The 22,217-nt window shown below is 40.7% G+C and overlaps 1 protein-coding gene across 1 annotated transcript in view; it reads left to right on the top strand.

The window, feature by feature from the left end:
* The first annotated feature begins 15,696 nt into the window (after positions 1–15,696).
* APBA1 (amyloid beta (A4) precursor protein-binding, family A, member 1) overlaps positions 15,697–22,217 on the top strand; it is a 37,550-nt gene continuing 31,029 nt past the window's right edge. Inside the window, 1 exon segment of the mRNA XM_009882725.1 lies at positions 15,697–16,854. Within this exon segment, the coding sequence (XP_009881027.1) occupies positions 15,700–16,854 (1,155 nt within the window). The 5' untranslated portion in view covers positions 15,697–15,699.

Genomic DNA, 22,217 nt, shown 5'->3' with positions numbered 1-22,217 from the left:
CCAAGTCTTTTGCTTTTAAGCATTCATCTAGTGGGGTATGCTTTTCTTTTGGAAAGGTGCAGCCTGTTTTTTTGATAGCCTGTTAGATTATTTTGGTACGACCTGAAGTGAGATTTTATCTTCATGCAAGATGTGCCACAGTAAGAACAAGAGATGCAAAAGTCGAAACTCATAGGAAAATGTTCTTGAACATTAAATGTTTTTCAAAATCCATTGATGTCCATCAGTGATTGTTAAGCCAGAATAACAGGTAAAAGAAGAAAGTGTTTTCAGGAGGAGTTTTGAGTGGCATAATTTCAACTCATGGCAAAGCATCATAAATTGTTTCAAATTCTGCACAACAGGCCACGCTCCTTTGTTCTGCCTAAGGCGCTGTGTGTGTGTGTTTGTGTGTGTGTGAGAGAGAGAGAGAGGGACAGAGCAATTGGTGCAGTTGGTTCAGAGGTGAATTTTGTCTGTTGGACATTACTACCTTTCCTTAGTTTTATGGTTCCTTGAAGCATTTTTTGTCCAGTGGTTCAGAGGTAAATTTACGTACAAAAGTGCAGCATTGAGAGGTGTTAGATCTGACCCTTTTGGCAAATTGCATTGCCTTATTAAGGCTTGCAGGTGTTTTTTCTGTGAATTTCCCCAAGGCTGCTCTGAAGGAGGTAATTTTGTGCTAGTACAAGTGGAAGAGTCATTAGACTGTGCTGCAGCCTCATCTTGCCAGCACCGTTAGCCATTTTAGGGGGTAGCCTGAGTACACTTAAGAGCCTGTAAACAAGCTAACATGTAGACAGAGTTGCTCTAGAATTGCAGGATGAATTCTTTTTGGCCTGTAATATGTAGGAGGTCAAACAATATTGTTTACTGGTCCATTTGGTCCTAAGAAAAAAATCTGTGTGCATGCATGCAGACTAGTGCTGACCTTTCAGGAATGACAGCATAAGAAAATTGAGTCAGAAAGTTGTTCTTCAAGTACTGAAAAATGCGTTCTTGACCATAACTAAAGCATTACATTGGTACATCTGGTACACTGTACTCTTGTACCCTGTGTGTTTGTGTGGCAAGGTTTTGGTAGCAGGTGGACTACAGGGGTTGCTTTTGTGAGAAGCTGCTAGCAGCTTACCCTGTGTCCGATGGAGCCAATGCCAGCCGGCTCCAAGACGGACCCACTGCTGGCCAAAGCTGAGCCCATCAGCGATTGTGGTAACGCTTCTGTAATAACATATTTAAGAAGGGAGGAAAAAACCTGCTGCACAACAATAGCCAGAAGAGAGGAGTGAGAATATGTGAGAGGAACAACCCTGCAGACACCAAGGTCAGTGAAGGAGGGGGAGGAGGTGCTCCAGGCATCGGCGCAGAGATGGTGACTCAGGCTGTCACCCTGCGGCCCATGGAGATCCACGGTGGAGCAGATATCCACCTGAGGACCCCATGCTGGAGTAGGTGCATGCCTGAAGGAGGTTGTGATCCCATAGAGAGCTTGTGCTGGAGCAGACTCCTGGCAGGACTTGTGGACCCACAGAAAGAGAAGCGCATGCTGGAGCAGGTTTGCCAGCAGGACTGGTGACCCTGTGGGGGACCCACGCTGGAGCAGTCTGTTCCTGAAGGACTGCACCCCATGGAAGGCACCCACACTGGAGCAGTTCATGAAGAACTGCAGCCTGTGGGAAGGACTCACATTGGAGAAGTTTGTGAAGAACTGTCTCCTGTGGGAGCGACCCCACACTGTAGCAGGGGAAGAGTGTGAGGAGAAAGGAGCAGCAGAGACGTGTGATGAACTGACCACAACTGCTGTTCCCCATCCCTCTGCGCCACTTGGGAGGAGGAGGTAGAGAATCACGGAATCTCAGAATCACAGAATTTTCAGAGTTGGAAGGGACCTCTAGTCCCTAGACCCTCTAGAGGTCATCTAGTCCAACCCCCCGGCTAAAGTAGGATTGCCCAGAGCACATTACTCAGGACTGCATCCAGGCGGGTTTTGAAAATCTCCAGAGAAGGGGACTCCACAACCTCCCTGGGCAGCCTGTGCCAGTGTTCTGTCACCCAAACCGTAAAGAAGTTTCTTCTTGTGTTTGAATGGAACTTCCCATGTTCCAACTTGTGCCCGTTGCCCCTCAGGGGGGGGGGAAGGGGGTTTAAGATTTGGTTTTATTTCTTACTACCTTACTCTGATTTGACTGGTAATAAATTAATTTTCCCGAAGTGAAGCCTGGTTTGCCTGTGATGGTAATTGCTGAGTGATCTCCCTGCCCTTATCTTGACCCATGAGCCTTTTGTTCTCTTTTCTCTCCCCTGTGCAGCTGAGGAGGGGAGTGACAGAGCAGCTTTGGTGGGCACCTAAAGTCCAGCCAGGGTCAACCCACCACACCCTGGTACATAAAAGAAGAATCTATTAATAGCATCTTCAAAAGTAGTTACATGATAGTTAGAAACTTTTGGTTAGAAAACATTGCATGCCTGCAAAGATACTGGAGCTGTAGTTTCACTTAACAATTCCAGTCTAAAGTAACAGTCATTCAGAAATCTGTTTTTAACTAAATTAGGTTAATGCAATTCTTTGAAATTTTTCAGTGCCACCAGACAAATCTTAGCTAATGTCTAATGTTCCCAGACAATGAAATTCACAAAGTATTCAGGAGTAAAAAATGGATTTTCTAAATGCTTTTTAAAGAAATTAGGTATCAATTTTCCATCTTTTTTTTTCCCCAAGACTTGTTATTTTTCCTTATAGCTTATGTAGTTGCTTAATGTGTTTTTTAAAGGCAAGAAATACTAGGACACATGCAAAGAAAGTGAGAGCAAAACATGGTCATGGATTTAATAATAAGCAAGTGTCATTGACTCTCGTGTCTTACTTATTTTTGCAAGACTGAGGAGTCCAAACAGTAAAGTGAAGCATAAAGAATTTAAATTTAACAATCAAAAAATATACACTGGCAAGGTTTTAAAACTAAATGCCACATCTTCAGCCAGATTACTTGCAACTATTTGAATGAGAGATGATTGCAGAAGGCACTATTATGAAGCAATTCTTGCCTTGCTAATATACCTTGTGTGTTGTATTCCCTTTCTTTTCTGTGCCACTCCACCCTCCCTTTTTGCCTTAGGTTCTTCTGTCTCCTGGGCCTTTGGATGTTTTTTTCCCAAGCTCATATTTGCTCTTATAAACAGGCACATTAATGAACAAATGAGGAAGTTGTTGGTAAGGTCAATTCTGATGTTTCAACTGCACCAAGTTATAGTAATGCAGATCTGGATTGGTCATAATGGAAAAATTCTTCCCTGTAAGGCTAGTGCAAAACCAGAACAGGTTGCCCAGAGAGATGGTGGAATAACCTACCTACGGAGGGTTTCAGGGTTTGGCCAGCCAAAGCTGTGATCAGTATGGTCTGGTATTGGCATTAGTTCCACTTTAAGGTGCTTGTTGGTCTGGGTGATCTCCAGTGGTCACTTCCAATCAACATTTTTCTGACTCTGAGTTTGTAAGAACCATTTGAGTATGCGAGCAGGCACCAGAATATACTGGTTTCTCAAATATTTCATCTGTGTCCATAATGTTTTTGTCTTTCCCTTTCTTTATTTTCTCTGTGCCACTAGTGAAAAAGCATCCGAGAGAAAATATTCCCATGTGATTGAAAGAGTGAACCTAAGTTAGAAATTATGATTGATATTATCAAGCAAATGTTTTGTGGAACTGTTCTAGGGCTGTTCCTGACTCAACTGCAGCCTGAGTGGATCTGTAGGACAGAACATTTGGTACCAAGGGCCTAATGGACAGCCTTACATGCGTTTGAGGAGTTTTGTATCACATTAGCTCTGGACTGGTCCTGTGCCTGAATGCTCACCAGGAGATCGAACAAATTAGGTTCACTCCTGAATCTCTCTCCTGCCAATTGATTGTTATTTGAAAGAAATCCATTATATGATCTCCAAGCCTGCTCTGCAGTGTGCACTGAAGTGCAGTGTGTCAGGACCGTCAGAAGTTGCCCTTCAAGAGTGTACTTCAGATTCACACTAAAACATGAATGTAGACCCACTCTGAGAAACTGGCTCTGACAAGTGTAGATGACAATCTATTCACTCTTGAAAGCTGCAGATTTTTTTTTTTGTGCTCTTCCCCTCCCCCTTCCTCTTCCTCTCCCTTCCCCTTTTTTTCCCAGACTTTTTTTCCACTAGAATTGGTGAGAGTCAAAAGAGACTTTCAGAAAAGCCAAAACCCCGGTCATAGGCCTGAAAGAGCAATCAATGTTTTCCCGGGACTGACTGTATTTTTTTTAATCATGTGCCTGCTTTAATCACATTTTTGAAACATTACTTTGGCTTGTAGTGACTCACTTGTGGTTCCAGAGCTTGGATGTTGTGTATTTGAGCTCAGGATCTGCATGAGTAATTGTCTGCAGAAACTGGCCTGTTCCAAAGTCTTGAAATTTGGCCATTCCTACTGTTGACCGGTGGCTTTTGTATGTAAAAATTATTCTATTTAGGTAACTGATTTAACATCTTCAGAAGGGTGTGGCAGAAGAGCCTTTTGGCCTCCTTAATTTTCAATTGCTATTATAACAATGCCAGAGTCCCAAAAGGCTGTAAGGAAGTTTATGCAGTGCTAATATTTTAAAAGGTAAAGTGAGTGACTGGACAATTGTAGTGTGGCGGCTTAATATCAGCCCTGTGTGGGATAATGGAATGGATGTTGTGGGTTGATGAACTTTGAAAGTTGCAGGTCTTTCTGAATTGGTTTATCCTGCAGTTCAAACAAGCAAGAGCTTAGGGGTTCATAATGGTTTGTGCTTTTTCGGAGGTTGGATTTACTGATCACCATGTATTTTTACAACTTTTATAGAGCTAAAATGACTTAATATGAACAGTAGCCATCTGCCTGACTGATTTTGAAACATGGTGTCGAATTCTGTAGTAAAGTGGCAATGTAGCAACCTACAGAGCTGTGAGAAATATAAAATTCTTTATTATTTTCATTGCTTGTTTAATCCACTTCTGTATTTGAACTTAATTCAGTGGCTTCCTATCATAATTTTAAGGCATGTTTCCACATCCTTTCCATGTCCTCAGCACTTTTATTCTGACTTTAAGAAATTAAAACTTAAGAAATATAAAGTTAAAAGTGCTGTAGTATGGGAAAGGAAAGGGAAATTGGTATGTCTATACAGTCACTTATGCCACGGTCACTTATGCTAATGTCAGATATTTGAAGAGGTCCAAACCATTCCTTTGCCTGATGGATAGCAGGGACCAAACCACTGTGGCTTTTAATTTGAGATAATACCGTTAGAGAATAGAGCCTTAAATACCACACTTAAGCTTGGGTGCCAGAAGAGACAGACATTCTATTGTAGGAGGGATGATCCTTCCTTGAAAAGGAATAAAAAGATAAAGCAGAATAACTTTAAATACACCGTTCCTTAGCATTATAGAATCCCTCTTATCTAGGTTTCATGGAATGTTTATGAGGCATCCTATTTTCTCTTTATAAAACGTACTAAAGCAAAATAATTAGGGCTTCCATTTCACAGAGAGAAAGGGTCATGAGTGTCTTTGAAAGATATGGCCATAATAATAACTTCTGAGGATAAGTGAAAGGAGCAATTGACTCTCAAGAGTGTCTGAGAGCAAAAAACAAGAAAAATGTTAATAGAGGAATATCTAAATATTTTAATTATTTTATGTATTGAAACATTTCAGGATTGTACTGTTCTTCCTTTAAGTTTATCCAGGTGAAATGTATTTTACCTCACAACTGCTCTTTTTAGTTGCTGCTTTTCTCTGCTATAATTCCACTACTTGGATGTGTTAATAATATAAAAAGATTTTATAAGGTTAAGAATGCATAACAAAAGTATTTTAAATGGAATATACTCTTCTACTAAAATCTAAGTATTGCTATATAAAAAGAGAAGACAAAGTAACCTACTTCTACAGAAATGTGAGCGATCTGAAGTTTTTATTTAAGTCAAATCTGTGTGGAAGGGAGAAAAAGCACTGCATGGGGGGAACAAATAATTAAAAAAAGAAGACAACTGCCACCGTACATGTGTTTCGAAAATCTTTTATGTTCTGTTTCACTTATGACTGCATCTTTAAATGCTGTCACACTATATCCTTTTTTCCCATTGTCTGTATGGTATTGTTTGACTGGGACTGGTTTGCGTGGAGGTTCTGGCTGTAGATGTTACATAGGGATGTGAAAAGTGCGTTTTGGTGACTTCCCTCAATTTTCTCTGTTTTCTTCTGAACTCTCTGTTAATTGTGTTCTGGTGTTTGTTTTCTTAGTGGGTGGAGACTGTCAAGTGTATGGAAAGCTTTGTGGTTTTGACAGAACACATCTGATTTTGATTTTTGTGATCTGGCAGTAGTGTGTCATCTGGTTAACACCAGATTAGCACCAACGTTTTTTTTCCTTAACTTGGTGGGACCCCTGTGGCTGTAGGCAGGCATCACTCCCATCTCCCTTGCTCAGACTGTATTTTCTGAGCAAACTGGCATTGGAGAGACAGATCTGAGGACCCTGAGCTGTGTACAGTGCAATTACTAATACTCTTCAAGTTCTGTTCTGAGCTGCAGATGTGGAGAAATGCCAGCCATCATTAGGGTTTAATTATGTCTGGGGGACAGATTTCATGTATAAGTTGCCTTGGAGCAGCTAGTTCCACTAACAGAAATTTGCTTGTACTGAAAAGTAGGTCTTGGCAAAGATCTTCCTCAGCGCAGAGAAAAAGAGAGTGATGTTGATGTCCTCCCTGTTTGAATGACTAACCCATCTCTCATCAGCTCTGGGGAGGAGCACTGGGTGTCTCTTGCTTCCTATGACACTGAAGGTGCAGAAATTGGTAATGTTTTGGGGCTAGAAAAAACTTTGCTGTTGGGGAGCCTGGAACAGGCAGATGGGTCTGGGTGAGGCCAGTCAAATGCTGGAATGCACTGGTCTGGCCAGACAGGCTTCTTGCAGCTGAAGGTCTGGTGCTTGGTGCCTAGTGATGCATCTGCTCTGGTGCTGATGAGTGGCCACAGCATTTCAGAAAGGTCATAACAGTGGAAGATGTGCTTGAGAATTTTTTTTCTAACCACTCAGGACTATACTTGGGAAATAAATGTATGACATCCTTCTGTGTGGTTTTGGAGTGGACCATGGGCCTGTCTTTACAGTATAGCACTGTCGCACAGTTGCAAATCTGTGAGGAAATGAAAGTGGCAAATCAGTTTTTCTTCAAGCTTTTGGAAACTTGTGAGCTGGTCTGTACAGCTTTGGGGTTTGTTTTTGTGTTTAATTTTTTTTTTTTTTAGTGTGCTTGTCGTTGAAATATAAGAAGTAAAAGGTTCTGCAGGTGTTATTAGAACTTGATGGTTGGAGATGAGATTGGGCTTATTATGCGGGCTAAAATGGTAACGGAAAGTACAGTAGAAGAGAACGCTGTCCGGTGGGGGGATTTAATTTTAATCTCCTGTAGTCTACATCTGTGCCTTCCTGCTTCCTCCTTTGCATCTCTTCCATAGTTTTTATTTCTTGTGATTTTTTTCCCGGAGAAATAAAGTTATATAGATACAAGCTGAAATCTATTGAAGTAGGATTTAATTCCAGGAATATTGCAGCTTGAAAACACTAAGATTTTTTCTTTTTTGGGGTTGTTTTTTTTTTTTTTTTTGATAACTCCGTAAATTTTCAGCTGTGACTATATGTTTAAATGAAATCTCTTTGTCAGTGGGATTTCCCTGTTTCTTCAGGAGGTGATGGGAAGGGTCTGTTCCTTTTCTGATCAGAGCACGCTCTTTCTCCAGTGCCCTAAAGCATTACCAGCCCTGTCCTCAAGAGACCTTTGTCTCTCTCTTCTCACTCATCTTTAGGCACTTACAATGTGATCTGGCCTGTCTGTGTTGAAGATTACTGAATGGTGTTTCTTGCTCAAGTTCAAATTTTAGTTTTGATAAGGTGGGAATTGGATGGGGAGAAAAGTTAATGTTTTTTGAGAACTCATTAATTCTGGTAATTGTAGACCTGTTTACTATTAACAAAAGTTTGGGGTTCTTTTATGTCAGGTGCAGATCTCCCTCAGCTCCCCTTTCTTTTCATGGGGGCAGGAATGGGCCTGGAGAAAGGAGCCCCATGGGCAGAAAATGAAGGAGCTGGTTTGTGGTTTTTGATCTTGTGTCTGTTATATTGGCTTCGTTGTAAACTGGATACTGGTCATCAGCTGTCGAGTGTGCTCAGGTTCAATGGAACAGGAAACTGGTTTGGGTTTTTTTCAGATGTTCAGTTTAATAATTAGGATACCTAAAGCTAATTACTAGTTTTCTAAAAGAATTTCTCATGAATTGAAGACTTGCAAAGTGCTGTTTCTTATTGTTTTAAACCCATATTAAAAACAGGTAGAGATTATTTGAATTGGCAGTAAATAATTTCTGTTTTCAGTAAGCTGTTAAATTTGTAAATATAATGGTTTATCTTTCTATTCCTAAAGTACTTTTCAAATCTTACGAAAGGGTGTAAAGATATTTATCAGATATATTGTCATTTTTTTTAAACCAGTCTTCTCTAGTTTCACCAGTTTCTGTGGTGCGGTAGCTGAAATGGGAATGTGCTTTTGAAGACTTGCAGCAAGGATGAAGTTGTGTTATCAAAACAAAAACCTTAGAAACAAAAGTAGGTACACAGAATTAAAAAATAGAGAGTCAAAAATGCTGTTGAGCAAAACACGGTATGGTCCTAGTAGTCTGTTGTCCATTATCCAGGGAGTGATGACATTAGTTATGATGTCAATTCAATTAAGAGAGATGCTTGGAGGCTGATGTAAACAGTTTTTAAATTGGAAGCAGAAATTCAAATTAATTCCCTGTAATCATAGGGTTAGTCTGAGATTATGTGGTTTGGGAAGTCTGCTGCTGACACATGTTCACCCTTTCCACCACAGAATTTTATAACCTGGTGAGAGCTGAAGTAGATACAGAAACATCAGGAAACTGAAAGCTGATGTATGATTTGCCTTTGAGTTCCTCAGGTGCACACTGCAGCTTAATCTGATTCATTTCCATTCCATTGTGACTAGCGTACTCCGTTCATTATTGTTCCATGTGAATCTCTGGTGTTAATAACATACTGTCTGCATTGTGGTGGACATGGACAAGTCCATAATTCCTCATATCTAAACAATAGATGTAATTATGTCATCCCAAGAACTTGTAGGGTTCTTTTATTTTCCTGCTGCAGACTTAAATCCTGTGACGGTCCTGTTCTAGTAGCTCAGTGGTTCTTTGGCCATAAATTTATGGTTTTACATTTTTTCCTCAAAATGTGACTTCTTGTGTGCTTTCAGTTGTGGGGAAACCTGAATGGCAGGCCACTGGATCTTGTGCCACAGAGCTTGATTTTCGGGTAGTTGTAGTTCTCTTGTTAGACACAGGACTTCTTTTAGGTGCCATGGCCAAGCTGATGTTGTAAGCATAGGCTGGTGTACAGCTCTCTTTTATTTTAATAACAGTTATTTCCTTACTTTTTGTTGGTAATCTCTGTACTGTTTTAGGCTAGTTGTGGTCAGAAAAGACTGATGCAGGTAGGAGCTACCCCCTTTTGAAATTTACATACTCTACTAGAAAACAAAAGGCTTTTCTGTTGAACAGGTCCTAGCACGTGTTTTAAACTTTGCTCCTGCTGAGTTCAGAAGCAGACCTGGGAAATGGATGCTTCCAAGGTTATTAGGAACAAAATTGGAGTAAAAGACTTGGCAGAAAATATTAAAGGCAAATTATAGAGTTGAAACTAATTTAACTTGTTTAAAGTATTACAGAGATACAAGGATTCCACAAGCACATGCAGAAAATTGTCTGTACAGAGCAAGATTGTGCATGCAGCTTTTCTGCTTTACAAATACAGTATTATGAGTGTTCACAGTCATTCAGCCTCATTGGTATGAACCAGTGTTGCAGGTGGTGGGGTGTTAATGTCACTTTCCAGGTGCTGCCTTCGCTGACTGGCAAGAAACATACCTTTCATAGCTTTTTTTGTTTAAAGCTGTTTTGGATGAGCTTACTTAGCACATGGCAGCAGAAACAACCAGGTTTCCAAAGCAGGTTACGGTTCAGAAAAGAGAGAGTCATCGAGAGGTGGGGAATTCTCTCTAAAAAAAAAAAAAAAAACAAAAAACAAAAAAATTAAGATTTTGAAGATGTGTCTCAAAGACATATGTTTGCTAAAAGACTGTTGGTTTTTGGAAAGGTGGCTTGTGTTTGTATGTCTTGTCGAGATAATTATTTGTACAAGTGAAACACTGGTGTGCTGCTGGAGTCTGGAAAAACATCGGTGCTTTGTGAAATTTCTCAGAGAATGTGCCACAACAACTTGCACTGGGTAGCTTACCTTTGCAAATTCAGTCAGGGGTCTCTCTGTTTCTAGTGGGACTTGGAGTTATAGCTAAATAAATTAACAGAATAACTGTTTTTCATGGAAGACATGGGTAAATATGTCCAAAGTTTTTTAGGGAAGACACAACTATTTTTGCTTACGTGCTCAACTGGCATACTAACTTACTACTTGCAAAAGTTCTGCAAAATAAGAGAAAACAGTTATGCTTCTTATAAATGAAAAGATCAATTGAAAAAAAAAAAAGTATGCATGTAAATACCCTTGGCAATAATACAGGCTGGGGCTGGTGGGGCCGAGGAGCAGCTCTGGGGCACAGCCTGGGCAGCAAAAAGAGGGCCAGTGGTGGCTGGGGCGGTGTGAGCAGGACATGGCCCTGAGAGCCAGAAGGCAAGGACTGTCCCCTCTGCTCAGCACCTGCCAGACCCAACCTGTGTACTGCCTCCAGTTTGGGTCCTCAACCCAGGAATGACACTGACAAACTGGTGGGGAGTGAAGGGAGGCCACCGAGATGGTGAGGCTGGAGCCCTTGCCCTATGAGGAGAGGCTGCGGGATTGGGTTTGGTTTAGCAGGGAGAAGCGATGGCTTTGGAGGCACCCAACAGCAGCCCAGGGGATGGAGGAGGTGCACCCAGGCTCTTCACAGTAGCGTGTGGAGGGTGGGTTAGAGGCAGCTGGCACATGTTGAAACAGGGGCAATTCAAACTGACTATAAGGTAGAATTGTTTTCCTCACAAGGACTGCCCAGCAGTGGAGCTGGGGCCCAGGCAGGTTGTGATGTCTCCAGCTTTGGAGGTTATCCAGCCCCAGCTGGGTAAGGCCCACAGCAGCTGGCTGTGCTTTGGGGAGGGCTTGGAGTGGAGACCTCCTGCAGTCCCTTTCTAACTGAGTTATCCTGTAATCCTGTATATGACAAAAAACTGTGTATATCTGCATGTAGGAGTAGTCTTCGTTCCACATGGCACACAGCTTTATTGTGAGACAGCAGCGATAGTACACAGACCTATTGAGAGTGTGATCTTTTATTCCAAAAAGTCAGGATTAGACTGTGGAAAAACGATGCATAGTGCTTTTGTAAAGTAAACTCTTGAAAGAAATGTTTGGAACAATAAAAATAAACCAGCTTGGTTTCTGTCTGCATGCACAGAAAAGCAAATAATTGTATATCTGGTCTTGGGAAACAAATAACAAACCAGGTTGGAATCTGAACACTCACATTTTCACCTTTTCTTATTCCATGTCTTTTCCTGAGTAGCACTGGGCATGGATGTTGTGGTCTTGCTCCAAGATGATAGTATGTGCTTAGGTGCTGTTTTAAATACTTCTTTTAATATAAAGTAGCTGAGAAAAATCCTTAAACTTCAACTTTTCTTCTTTATGTCGTTTGAGAAATATGTGGAGATGTTTAATTTTTCTTCTTTACAGGCAGGGGGTAGTTTAACCTTCAGCAAAGAGCTAGTTGCAGTAGTAATCAGCCTCTGATTTCTCTATTTTGGAGACAGATTCATCCATCAAGTCCTGAGTGCAAAGCTAAGAGTGCTTACAGAGCACTTTGCCATATATGTTTGATTACTGGGGCACAGCTGCTGTTCTGGGTAATTAATGTGAGAGTATAATATCTTTCAGATGGGTGCTGTGTCTTTATTTCCAAGGTCAGATGACCTCTCTTGCTTATATTCTCTTCTGCCTGGCAGTTTATGTAGGTTATTGATTTTTGTTTGCTTGCTGGAAATAAAGTGCTTTTTGAAGGCCTGGTGAGAAAAATCAGGCAGACCTTGTATCCGCTTGGGGGAAATACTACTAAGAATAAAAAAATGGGGTTTTTAGTAGTCTTCCAGCTACCATGTATGAAAAGGGATTGGGGAAACCCCCAACCTTAATAGGTGGTTCTTTAAATTACTGTCCTAAAGAATGCTTGTTAAACAGTTAAATAAATGTACTTGACTTAGAAGCTTATTTTTTCATTGAAGTTTATTAGGGCTTAGGTGACCTAAGGGCATTTATTCAGATCTACAGTTTTATAAGTAAACTTATCTTCTTTTCTGACAATTAAAATTTCTCTCTTTTTTGAAAATTTCAGAATACATTTGAAAATAATTTATTGTTTGCAAAATTAAAAAGTGAAATTAAATTGAAATTATTGGAGGAAGGGCAAACAGAATAGGACCCTTTTCAGTAAAAAGCTTTCAATGTTAAAGTTTCTTCCTCATCCTCTCAAAAACCACAACCTTGAGGATTTCAGGATATCAATATTTGAAATTAACCTGAGATCATTCTTCAAATGAGGGCAATTTCACAAGCGGAACTTCGGAAATTTTCAGTTTGCAAAAGGAAAATGTTGAGGCTGTCAGGTGCTTTTTAGCAATATTTTGTATGGTTTGTAATCTCTGTATTTGTTTCTCACAGCTAGACATGTCAGCGATGGTGTTTGTCCATAGTGTGCTATTATGCTGTGAGCCTGTATTAAGACTTCTAAAGCAGGATCACGTATTTTCAGATATTATCAGAACTTTCATTGTCATAAGGCATAACATATGCCACAATGTTTGTTTCACTTGAGGTAAAGTTAAGTCTTCATGCAGTTGAATTTTGCCTTCTTTTCTAACTTAACATAGTTCAGTTAAAGGTGTAGCAGGATACATGGGATAAAGACTTCAGAAAATTGGTGCCCTTGTTTCAGCTGGGATAGAGTTAGTTTTCTTCTGAGTAGCTGTTGTGTTTTGCTTTTAGTATGAGAATAATGTTGATCACATATATTGTTTTAGTTGTTACTAGGTAATGCTTATATTAGGTCAAGGACTTTTTCAGCTTCTCATGGAAGCTGAGAGGGAGCATAGGCAGGACAAGCTGGCCCAAGGAATATTCCATACCGTAGGTGTCATGTTCAGTATATAAATGGGGGCTGGCCGGGGGACAGGAGTCTGCAATTGATGCTTGGAACGCGCTGGACAATGGATCTTCGAGTGGTGAACAGTTGCATTGCATTGCCAATATTATATATTCTTTTATCATTGTTGTTATTATTATCTTTTCTTCCATTACTGATATATTAAACTGTCTTTATCTCAACCCATGAGATTTCCTTTTTTCCTGATTCTCCTCCCCTGTTCCTCTGGGTGTGGGACAGAGTGAATGAACGGCTGCATGGTCCTGGTTGCCAGCTGGGGTTAAACTGTGACAGTTTGTCACCCTGTGTTTATGTGTAACTTCATGTCTTTCAGCGAGTACTTCCCTTTTTCTGTAAGTGACCAATGACACTTAGGTGCAAGTCAGGGGCTACTTCGAATGCAACAGATTTAAGGCAAAATTTTTAAACAGTCCTCCATTTTAGCTTAATTCTGTCTATGTGCAAAGCAGTGGAAATTTTATAACCGCCTTCAGTGAAAGCAGGAAATCCTGCTTGGGGTGGACTTTTCAAGGGGATGTTATTCCTTGGCATCTTCACCTTCCTTTTTGTGGTCTTAAAATGGAAAGCTCTCCAATATTGTTGTTCTTGTTTACTTAAATAATGTCATATTCTGTGGGGAGGAGAGCATTTGCTTTGTTAGTTCTGTCACAGACCTTCATACCCACCTGTATTCTGCCTGATTTCTCGGTAGCCTTAGCTGCAGAAGACCTTACCATGTCACTGAAGGCTTCTTATTAACAGACCTTCTTTAGCTGGAAAAAACAAACTGAATTTTTTCATAGTTATTTTGAAAAGGATTAGTTTGGGTAGAACATCTTTATCTGTTCAGTTAATGTGAATGAAAAGATCTGTCTGGAACAAGGGCCAAGATGTATTTTGTTTCCTTTTTTTTTTAAGGACTCGTAAGTTTTAAAGGCTAAAACATTAGGTGTAAAAAAGAAAAGGAGGAGTGTTGGCTGAGCTGGGAGCTGCACCCACTAGATTTCCCGTGGAAGTATAGTGCAAGTAATTCCCACCTAGCCTTGCCTGCCTGTCAACTTTTCTAATAGAGGCAACTGAAATTACCGTTGCTTTCTCATCACAGGAGGTTATTCCCACAGCTGCTTTGCACAGAGCTCATTTAGTCAGCAAAGTGTCACCTGAGCCTCCCTGCCTCAATTCAGTAGATGTGGTTCAAGTTCTATTTTACATTCACATTATTTTTTTTTTAAATGGTAATTGACACATGCTTTTATAGATCCTTGAAGTTAGAAGTCTTCCAACAGGTACCTTTTCTTTTAGTACTTACTGGTAAGTCAGAGGCTACAGCTATATTTTTTTTATGGATATGTGGTTTGAATTAGGGACCTAAAAGGACATAAAATGTCCTTTTTATGACACTACATTTTAAAAACAGGGCAAGGTTCAAAATAGCTGAAGCTGTTACATAAAAATGAAACCTTCTGAGCTAGATAGGTCTGTTTGCTCTATGAAACTTGTAGGAGCTAATCTGTATTCTTATGGGGTTTTGCTGTTTCGATGGCCTGGGTATTTATTATTATTGGCAGACCTCTCCAGTAATTATATCATATTTTGAGATTGTTACTCAAAGTCAGAAAGTCTAAGATGCCTCACTATTCTCAAAGTGGTCATGACTATGAACATTAGTAATGTCTTCTCCATGTTTTAAGAAATATGTTTTGTGCAGAAGCCATCTTAAGTGATTATAGATATTTTCCACAAAGGTAACTATGTTGTATCCAGGTGTCATGTCCTTCTCTAGGGAGAAGGAACAGGTGCTTCAGATATTCTGAGAGGGCATTTTTATTTCTAATGATTTTTTTGAAGTGCATAGGGTGACTAGCTCAGCTGAAGATACCATACTGAAGAAGTGTAGTATGCATAGCTGTCACGTATCTGACCAGTCGCAGACTCCTGTGACGAGACTAAATCTGTCATTTTACATTACAGCATCCTTCCTTTGCACCAAGTTAGTGAGCTGTAGGGAGAGCGATGGAGCAAAGGCGGAATATTTCTGTCATGTGTCTACCATGGTTGAGTCCCTGGCAAAAGTTAGCTTTTATAACATGTGCCTGCCAACTTCATCGAAATGCCACAGCAGTCCATAGAAGCATCTCCACGGAGTTGCTTGGAAATGATTCTTCCACAAAGAATTTCTCCATAGAAGTGAGAATTGCAGTCCTCAAGTGGGTCATTGGTGTTTGCTGCTGTTGGAGGTCATTTGCATGGGAGGTCGTATTGTTGTGCTGGTTGTTGTCTGACTTTGAAGCTGATGAAGTCACAGGTTTGTCTGCTGGGGAAGGAAGGGTGCCTTTTGTTGCTTCTGTTTATTAACGCCACTTTTTTTAAGAGTAACGTCAGAGGTTTTTTTTTTTATTTCTTTCCAGCTGTGATAGACAAAATGTCAATAGAATAAGTGACCTACCCATCAGAACTTGCCATGAACCATTTGGTTGGACCGCCTGAGGGGGAGGTAAGTGAAGAGCCAGCAACTGGAGCAGTGAACGAGTCAGTGGAGGCTGACTTGGAGCACCCAGAGGTGGAAGAGGAACAACGGTATGCAACTCGCTACCCAAGGCATACAAACAGCAGCCAAGGAGGGGGCCTGTCTGGGCAGGAGGAGGAAGGGATGCTAGCTCGGTCAGCCAGCACTGAGAGTGGTTTCCACAATCACACGGATACTGCAGAAGGGGATGTGATAGCCACAGTGGAGGACAGTTACGACACAGAGAGGGTTCAGGAGAATGAGGATGAGAGTGCATATGCGGTGCAGTACAGGCCTGAGTCTGAGGAGTACACGGAGAATGCTGAGGCTGAGCATGGCGAGGCCATTCGTAATCGAACATTGCCCAATCATTTACATTTCCATTCCATCGAACACGAGGAAGCCATGAATGCAGCCTACTCGGGTTATGTCTACACACATCGGCTGTTCCACCGAGGAGAGGATGAACAGTATGCTGAGCCTTACGCCGACTACGGACTGCAGGAGCATGTGTATGAGGAGATAGGAGATACACCAGACCTCGATGTTAGGGAGGGGATCCAACAGTATGAGCGGGAAAGGGAGGAAGCTGACAATTACCGCAAGGAGGCACTTGGTGCCCGCCTTCACCATTATGATGAACGGTCTGATGGAGAGTCGGACAGCCCTGAGAAGGAGGCAGAGTTTGCGCCCTACCCGAGAATGGATAGTTATGAACAAGAGGAGGACATTGATCAGATTGTAGCAGAGGTGAAGCAAAGCATGAGCTCCCAGAGCTTAGACAAGGCGGCTGAAGACATGCCAGAGGCAGAGCAGAGTTTGGAGCACGGACATGCTCTTGCTGGCAGTGGGCATGAAAGTAATGGCCAGCTCCCAGCTGGTTCTCGTGTTACATCCAGCTCGGGAGAATCTGTACAGAGGTACAGCAAGGAAAAGAGAGATGCAATTTCACTGGCCATCAAGGATATTAAAGAGGCCATTGAGGAAGTGAAGACAAGGACCATCCGTTCTCCTTACACCCCTGATGAACCTAAGGAGCCTATCTGGGTGATGAGGCAGGACATCAGTCCAACCAGGGAGTCTGACGACCAGAGGCCACTAGATGGAGATGTGAGTATACAAAGCTTTCAGCTCTCAGGTTATGTATGTCTCGTTCCTTTAATTGTGACATACATGGCAGTGAAGGAGGGTGCATATTGTTCTTGTTCTGTTACTCATCCTTGAGTAAACTATGTAGTGCTTTGTCTATTTTAAATTTGTACTCTAAGGGACACGTAAGATGTAAGCATCTGCTGACTCCAGTTACGTGATACAAGAATTTGTCACATGAAGCTCTTTATGTGTTTTTTTCTGAAACAAATGCTGTTACATTTTTCGCAGCCAAGAGATATTTTAGAATGACTACTGAACACTGCTGTCCGTTATCTATCCTTATGTGTTTCTGTTAATTCTAGGTTTCTAAGTTTCATTTTCTGTCACATCACAATTCTAGCAGTTCCATCAGATATCTGTTAATATTCTTCATGGTGGTATCATAGGTCACATTCATATTCCAGAGAATTTGCAGGTTTTTTGTCCACTTGCAGACTCTAGAAATGTGTTATGAACCTCACTATATTACATTATCACTGTACAGTGTATTCACTCTCCAGCAACCTGAGTGTTGAAGGCCATTGTTCAGATTTACAGCATCAGCATTTCTGAAATTCTGTACTTTTGGCATGAGTCTTAACTTGAATCAGAATCAGTTCACAGTCTGTGGTTCCAGCTGCCTGTGTTGTAATCTTTACCTGAAATTTTATGGGTTTTCTGCATTTCTAATAAAATAAACTCATAAACAACTGTTAATTGCATTAGATTTATGCCTGACATGAAAAGAGCTGGTAGGCTAAATTTGCTGGCTAAAAATAGTCTATCATATGGACCCATGCTATTACTTCAAAGATAACTGCACTGCAAACATCTGCTCCATCCTCTTTATTGCTGTGGAATGTTTTTTGTGACCTTTGGTTTTTTGGAAGAACACCGAAAGATAGAACATTTTGTGTATTGTTTGGTGTTCTACACCGAATTACTGTAACCTTCTAGGAATGCATCAGAACTATCCAAAATACCTCAGCCTCTGCAAAGGGAATTCAGACGGTGAGAAAAAGATCACATCCTGTGTAGATCTATGACAGGCTTCTGATTTTTTTATCTGCCTTCAAAACGATGAAGGCTAGTATTCTACAAGTGGGAAAGATTTTTGGAGCATGGTGTTCGAGTTGCTGAAAAAACATGCAAGCTGATTGAGACATGTTGCTTCCAGATTTTATTTTCCTTTGACAACTGTTGGAAACACACAGTGATGAGTATGTTTGGGTTGGTATTTTGTTTGTTCATAGTTTCATTGAAACTTTATTTTAGAAAAACCTGTATTGCAAAAATTACATCGACAAATATTTTTAAAATTATGTCTATTACAGAGTTGATTAGTAGTCATGTGAAGAGCTAAAGCAATCTTCCCAGATTATTCTATACAGGAAAATAGTTATTTTTAACTTCTTTAAAGATTTCCAAAAACTGCAATTATTTCTCTCCCCTTTTCAAAATAGATCACATTACTCTTTTGCTGTATGTTTTGTTCACTATATATATGGTATGTTTAATATGTATGTGTTTGTAAGTGCTGTCTTTGTCTGGGAGGATCAAAGAACCTCCTGGTGCTTCCTGATTGTCTGATTATAACACCCAGTACCATGATGGTCTCACTGACATTGGGTTGGGGGTCCTGAGAGCACTGAGTCCTTCCTGTTGGTGCTACAGCTGCTCTCTAAAATCTTGTTGCACCTTGCAGAATTAAACTTTTCTAAGGTACGCTGGTAGGATTCAGCCTGGTATGTTCATATAGTAAACAAAGCAGGTGTTTCTGTTGGTCTCTGTATGTACATTAGATATTGCAGTACATAGGGGTTTCCGTTTTGCACCAAAAGTTAATTTCTCAGTCGATATTTCATTGCCTGTCAGATAAGAACCTGACTGAGATTTTCAGTGCTGGCTGTAATCAAAATAGTGATGTATAATGACAGTATTGCTCAGCGAAAAGATAAATGGTTGCTGTAGATGTGCAGACAGTCTATGTTCTTGGAAAGAGGAAGTAAATTAAGCAAATAGTTTAGAAGATCTGTAGCAGATTGAGGGGAATACATGTTGTAGAAGAAGGGACTTGGGATGGGGTAGGGATTCTGTTTTTCAGTGAAGGTGAGGTATGTATTTCCTTTACTGGGTTCTTTAGTTCAGATGCCAACTCATGAACAGTCTGAACAACCTGAACTGTCTGCTTTCTTTAACAAAGCATTCCTGGAATTACTTAGCAGTCAATTCATAGAATCATAGAGTGGTTTAGGTTGGAAGGGACCTTAAAGATCATCGAGTTCCAACCCCCTTGCCATGGGCAGGGACACCTCCCGCCAGACCAGGTTGCCCAAGGCTACGTCCAGCCTGGCCTTGAACACCTCCAGGGATGGGGCCTCAACAACCTCTCTGGGCAACCTGTTCCAGTGCCTTACCACCCTCAACATGAAAAATTTCTTCCTAATGTTTAATCTAAACCTGTCCTCTCCCAGTTTAAAGCCATTCCCCCTCATCCTATCACTACATGTCCTAGTAAAACATCCTTCCCCAGCTCTCCTGTAGGCCTCCTTTAGGTACTGGAAGGCCCCAATAAGATCTCCCCGGAGCCTTCTCTTCTCCAGGCTGAACAGTCCCAACTCTCTCAGCCTCTCCTCATTGGAGAGGTGCTCCAGCCCTCGGATCATCCTCGTGGCCTTCCTCTGGACCCACTCCAACAGGTCCAAATTGGGCAAAATTAGATTGTCTTGACTAAGTGATCAAGAGTGATCAATTATAATAAAAACATAGTTAAAGCCCATTCATCTACATGTAGATTTTCCCTTTGCCTCCCTTGAGAAAGAAACAGGATCTCAGACAGGAGCTTTTCAGTGTAACCAGTATATGCCAGAGGTGTTATTCAGTCTGATTTGAAATCCAGGCCTTGAAATAAGAAAGAATTACGTAAACAAAGTGTTTTACTTTCAGGCAGACACCCTTTTCTATCCCCAGAAATATCAAGGAGCTGCAGATAAGTGGTGAAAATTGGGTGCTTTTTTTACCTTCAGTTATTTTACAGGTCTGCTTTGAACATTGTCCCTACATTGTTTTTTAGCGAAGCCGTTTTGCTTTTAGAGATAAAACTTACTTGAAAATATTTGTGATCATTTTGTGTTGTTAATCATATGATATTGAAATGGGTAAGACCTCTTTAGATCCAAATAGCAGTCACTTTTTATTTAGCTAAGAGCACTCCATGAGAGAGCGATGAGGCCAGGGGATGAGACGAATGATTTGCAGTTGAGAATCATTAAATACGACAACCTCTTTTGCCTTTTTTCACAAGAAAGTGACTGTCACTCCTCTGTGCTGAGCATTTGGATGATACGTTCACAGCAGAATGTTTGGTAGAATACCAGTTGGAAGTGTCCAGAGAAGCTACCAATTCAGAAGTGTTCAGCTGGCCTGCAGCTGGATATAGTTTGGGAAACGAAAGTTAGGACAGACATGCAATGACTGTGACTGTAAGAAAGCTACAGATCACTGTATCTGATTGTTTTTAAGACACCCTGTTTTCCAGGTTTACTCACGGTTTAATCTACCAGGAATTTCAGTCATTCCTATGTATTTCTCCTCAAAAGAAACGTTTGGTAGTACACAAGAAAAAAACAATTGCTCACAACCTATGCACAATTCTACTGTAATAAACTCTGGTGGTCCTGTGATGTAGGAGACAGGTAGCAGACTTCTGTGAATAAATAAATGGTGTACCAAAGTACCTGATTAATATTTAACAATGGAGAATATTTGCTGTCATGTGCCTTGTGCACCCTGGTTTAGTGATGCATGCTTTCACTTGAATAAGAGACATTCTGGACATCTGGTTTGTGAGGAAGGTGTTGTACTTGTGTATTTGATAAAAGCTGAAAAATGATCTCAATTTCCTTTGAACAAATACAGTAAGATTATTTTTTTTAAGTTGGCCACACATGTGAGGTATGAACAATTGACATATATTTCCAAAATCTGTTTATCAGAAAACTTTTTAAACCTAAGCAGACCATCACTTGGATATAGCCTCTTGATGGTATCTTTTTCAAATACAGCAGCAGTTAGAGCTGCACAACTGCAATAATGTGACATCAGGAAACTGACCCATGATGGAAATGGCTGTGGAACTGCAGTTAGGTTGTGTTTTCTGTGTGAAACGAGAGAGAATCTGTTCACATCATACTGAATAATATTCATAGCTGGAGATCAGCATAGAGTTTACGGTAGGCACATGTCTGAGAGGGGTGGAAGGGCATAGCCTTTAGGAAAAGGTGTTCTTCTAGACACACATGGTTATCTCACTGGAAGGGAAGGCCCATATATCCCATTTAGGTTGCTCTTGCCCATCATTCTTCTTTGTCAGATGCTCCACCAGAAACCTGCTGTGAAAGTGCCTGGCCAAACACAGAAGTAGTGGTGTTTAAAGATAGAAGACATATGTAGTGCATGGATCTGGACTTAGTGATGAACACATGTTCAAGTAGAAAAGGGAATAGTTTTGTGTAGTAAATATCCCAGAATACAATTAAATATTCTGGTGTATAAACTGTATGGACAGTCTAAAAAGGCATTTTTAAAATGTCATAGAGCTTTGAGAATAGTGGCTTGCTTAACTGTGGAAGAACAGAGACCTGCTGAGAAAAGCACTGAAAGGCACAAAAGCTCAAGTAGGGTTTTTTTTTGGCTGGGATTTAAAGAGCATTTTTGTCCTCTCATGTCCAGAGAAGAGAAGCAGGCTGACTGCTTCACTTCTGCCATAAGCAGGAGAAAACAGTGGTTTGGAGGGAGAAATTGTCCATTTCAGAACTAAATACTATGACCTTTTTCTGAGGTCCGTTCAATTATCCATGGGGTTATAGATCTGAAAGCCAAGTTTTGCTGACCTGCAGGGCATGGTTCATTGCTGTGGGTTTGCAAATCCCTCTCATCAGTGTTCGTGGTCTCTGTTCCTCTGCAGACATTTGAGGTGGTGCAATGTTAGCATAAACCTTAATATAAAGTAAAACCAAATAAATGGGTGTTTTGGATTTGTGAAGTAGAAATTCAAACCCAAAGGCAGGCCTTTCAGGTAGAACTGAACTGAGCTGCATTGTTTTGCTTCTCTGTTCTTTTTGGTTATATATATTTTATTTCAACCTTTGAGTTCTCAGTTGCAGGATTTGCTCAATTCTGATAACTCCGGAATTGAAGTGTTTTCATGGAGATGAATTTGCTTCACTTTTTCCACAGCAGGAGCAATGTATTATTAACAAGGCAATAGAGAAGTCTGTTCTAAATAATTAAGCAGGTTTCAGTAATAGATGAACTAAGGGGAAAAAAAGAGAAAGAAAAGA

Source organism: Charadrius vociferus, unplaced genomic scaffold (genome assembly GCF_000708025.1).
Source record: "Charadrius vociferus isolate BGI_N301 unplaced genomic scaffold, ASM70802v2 scaffold560, whole genome shotgun sequence".
In the NCBI taxonomy this organism is placed as follows: Eukaryota; Metazoa; Chordata; class Aves; order Charadriiformes; family Charadriidae; genus Charadrius; species Charadrius vociferus.
The sequence above is the reverse complement of the archived record's forward strand: the minus strand, read 5'-3'. Positions and strand labels throughout refer to the sequence as shown.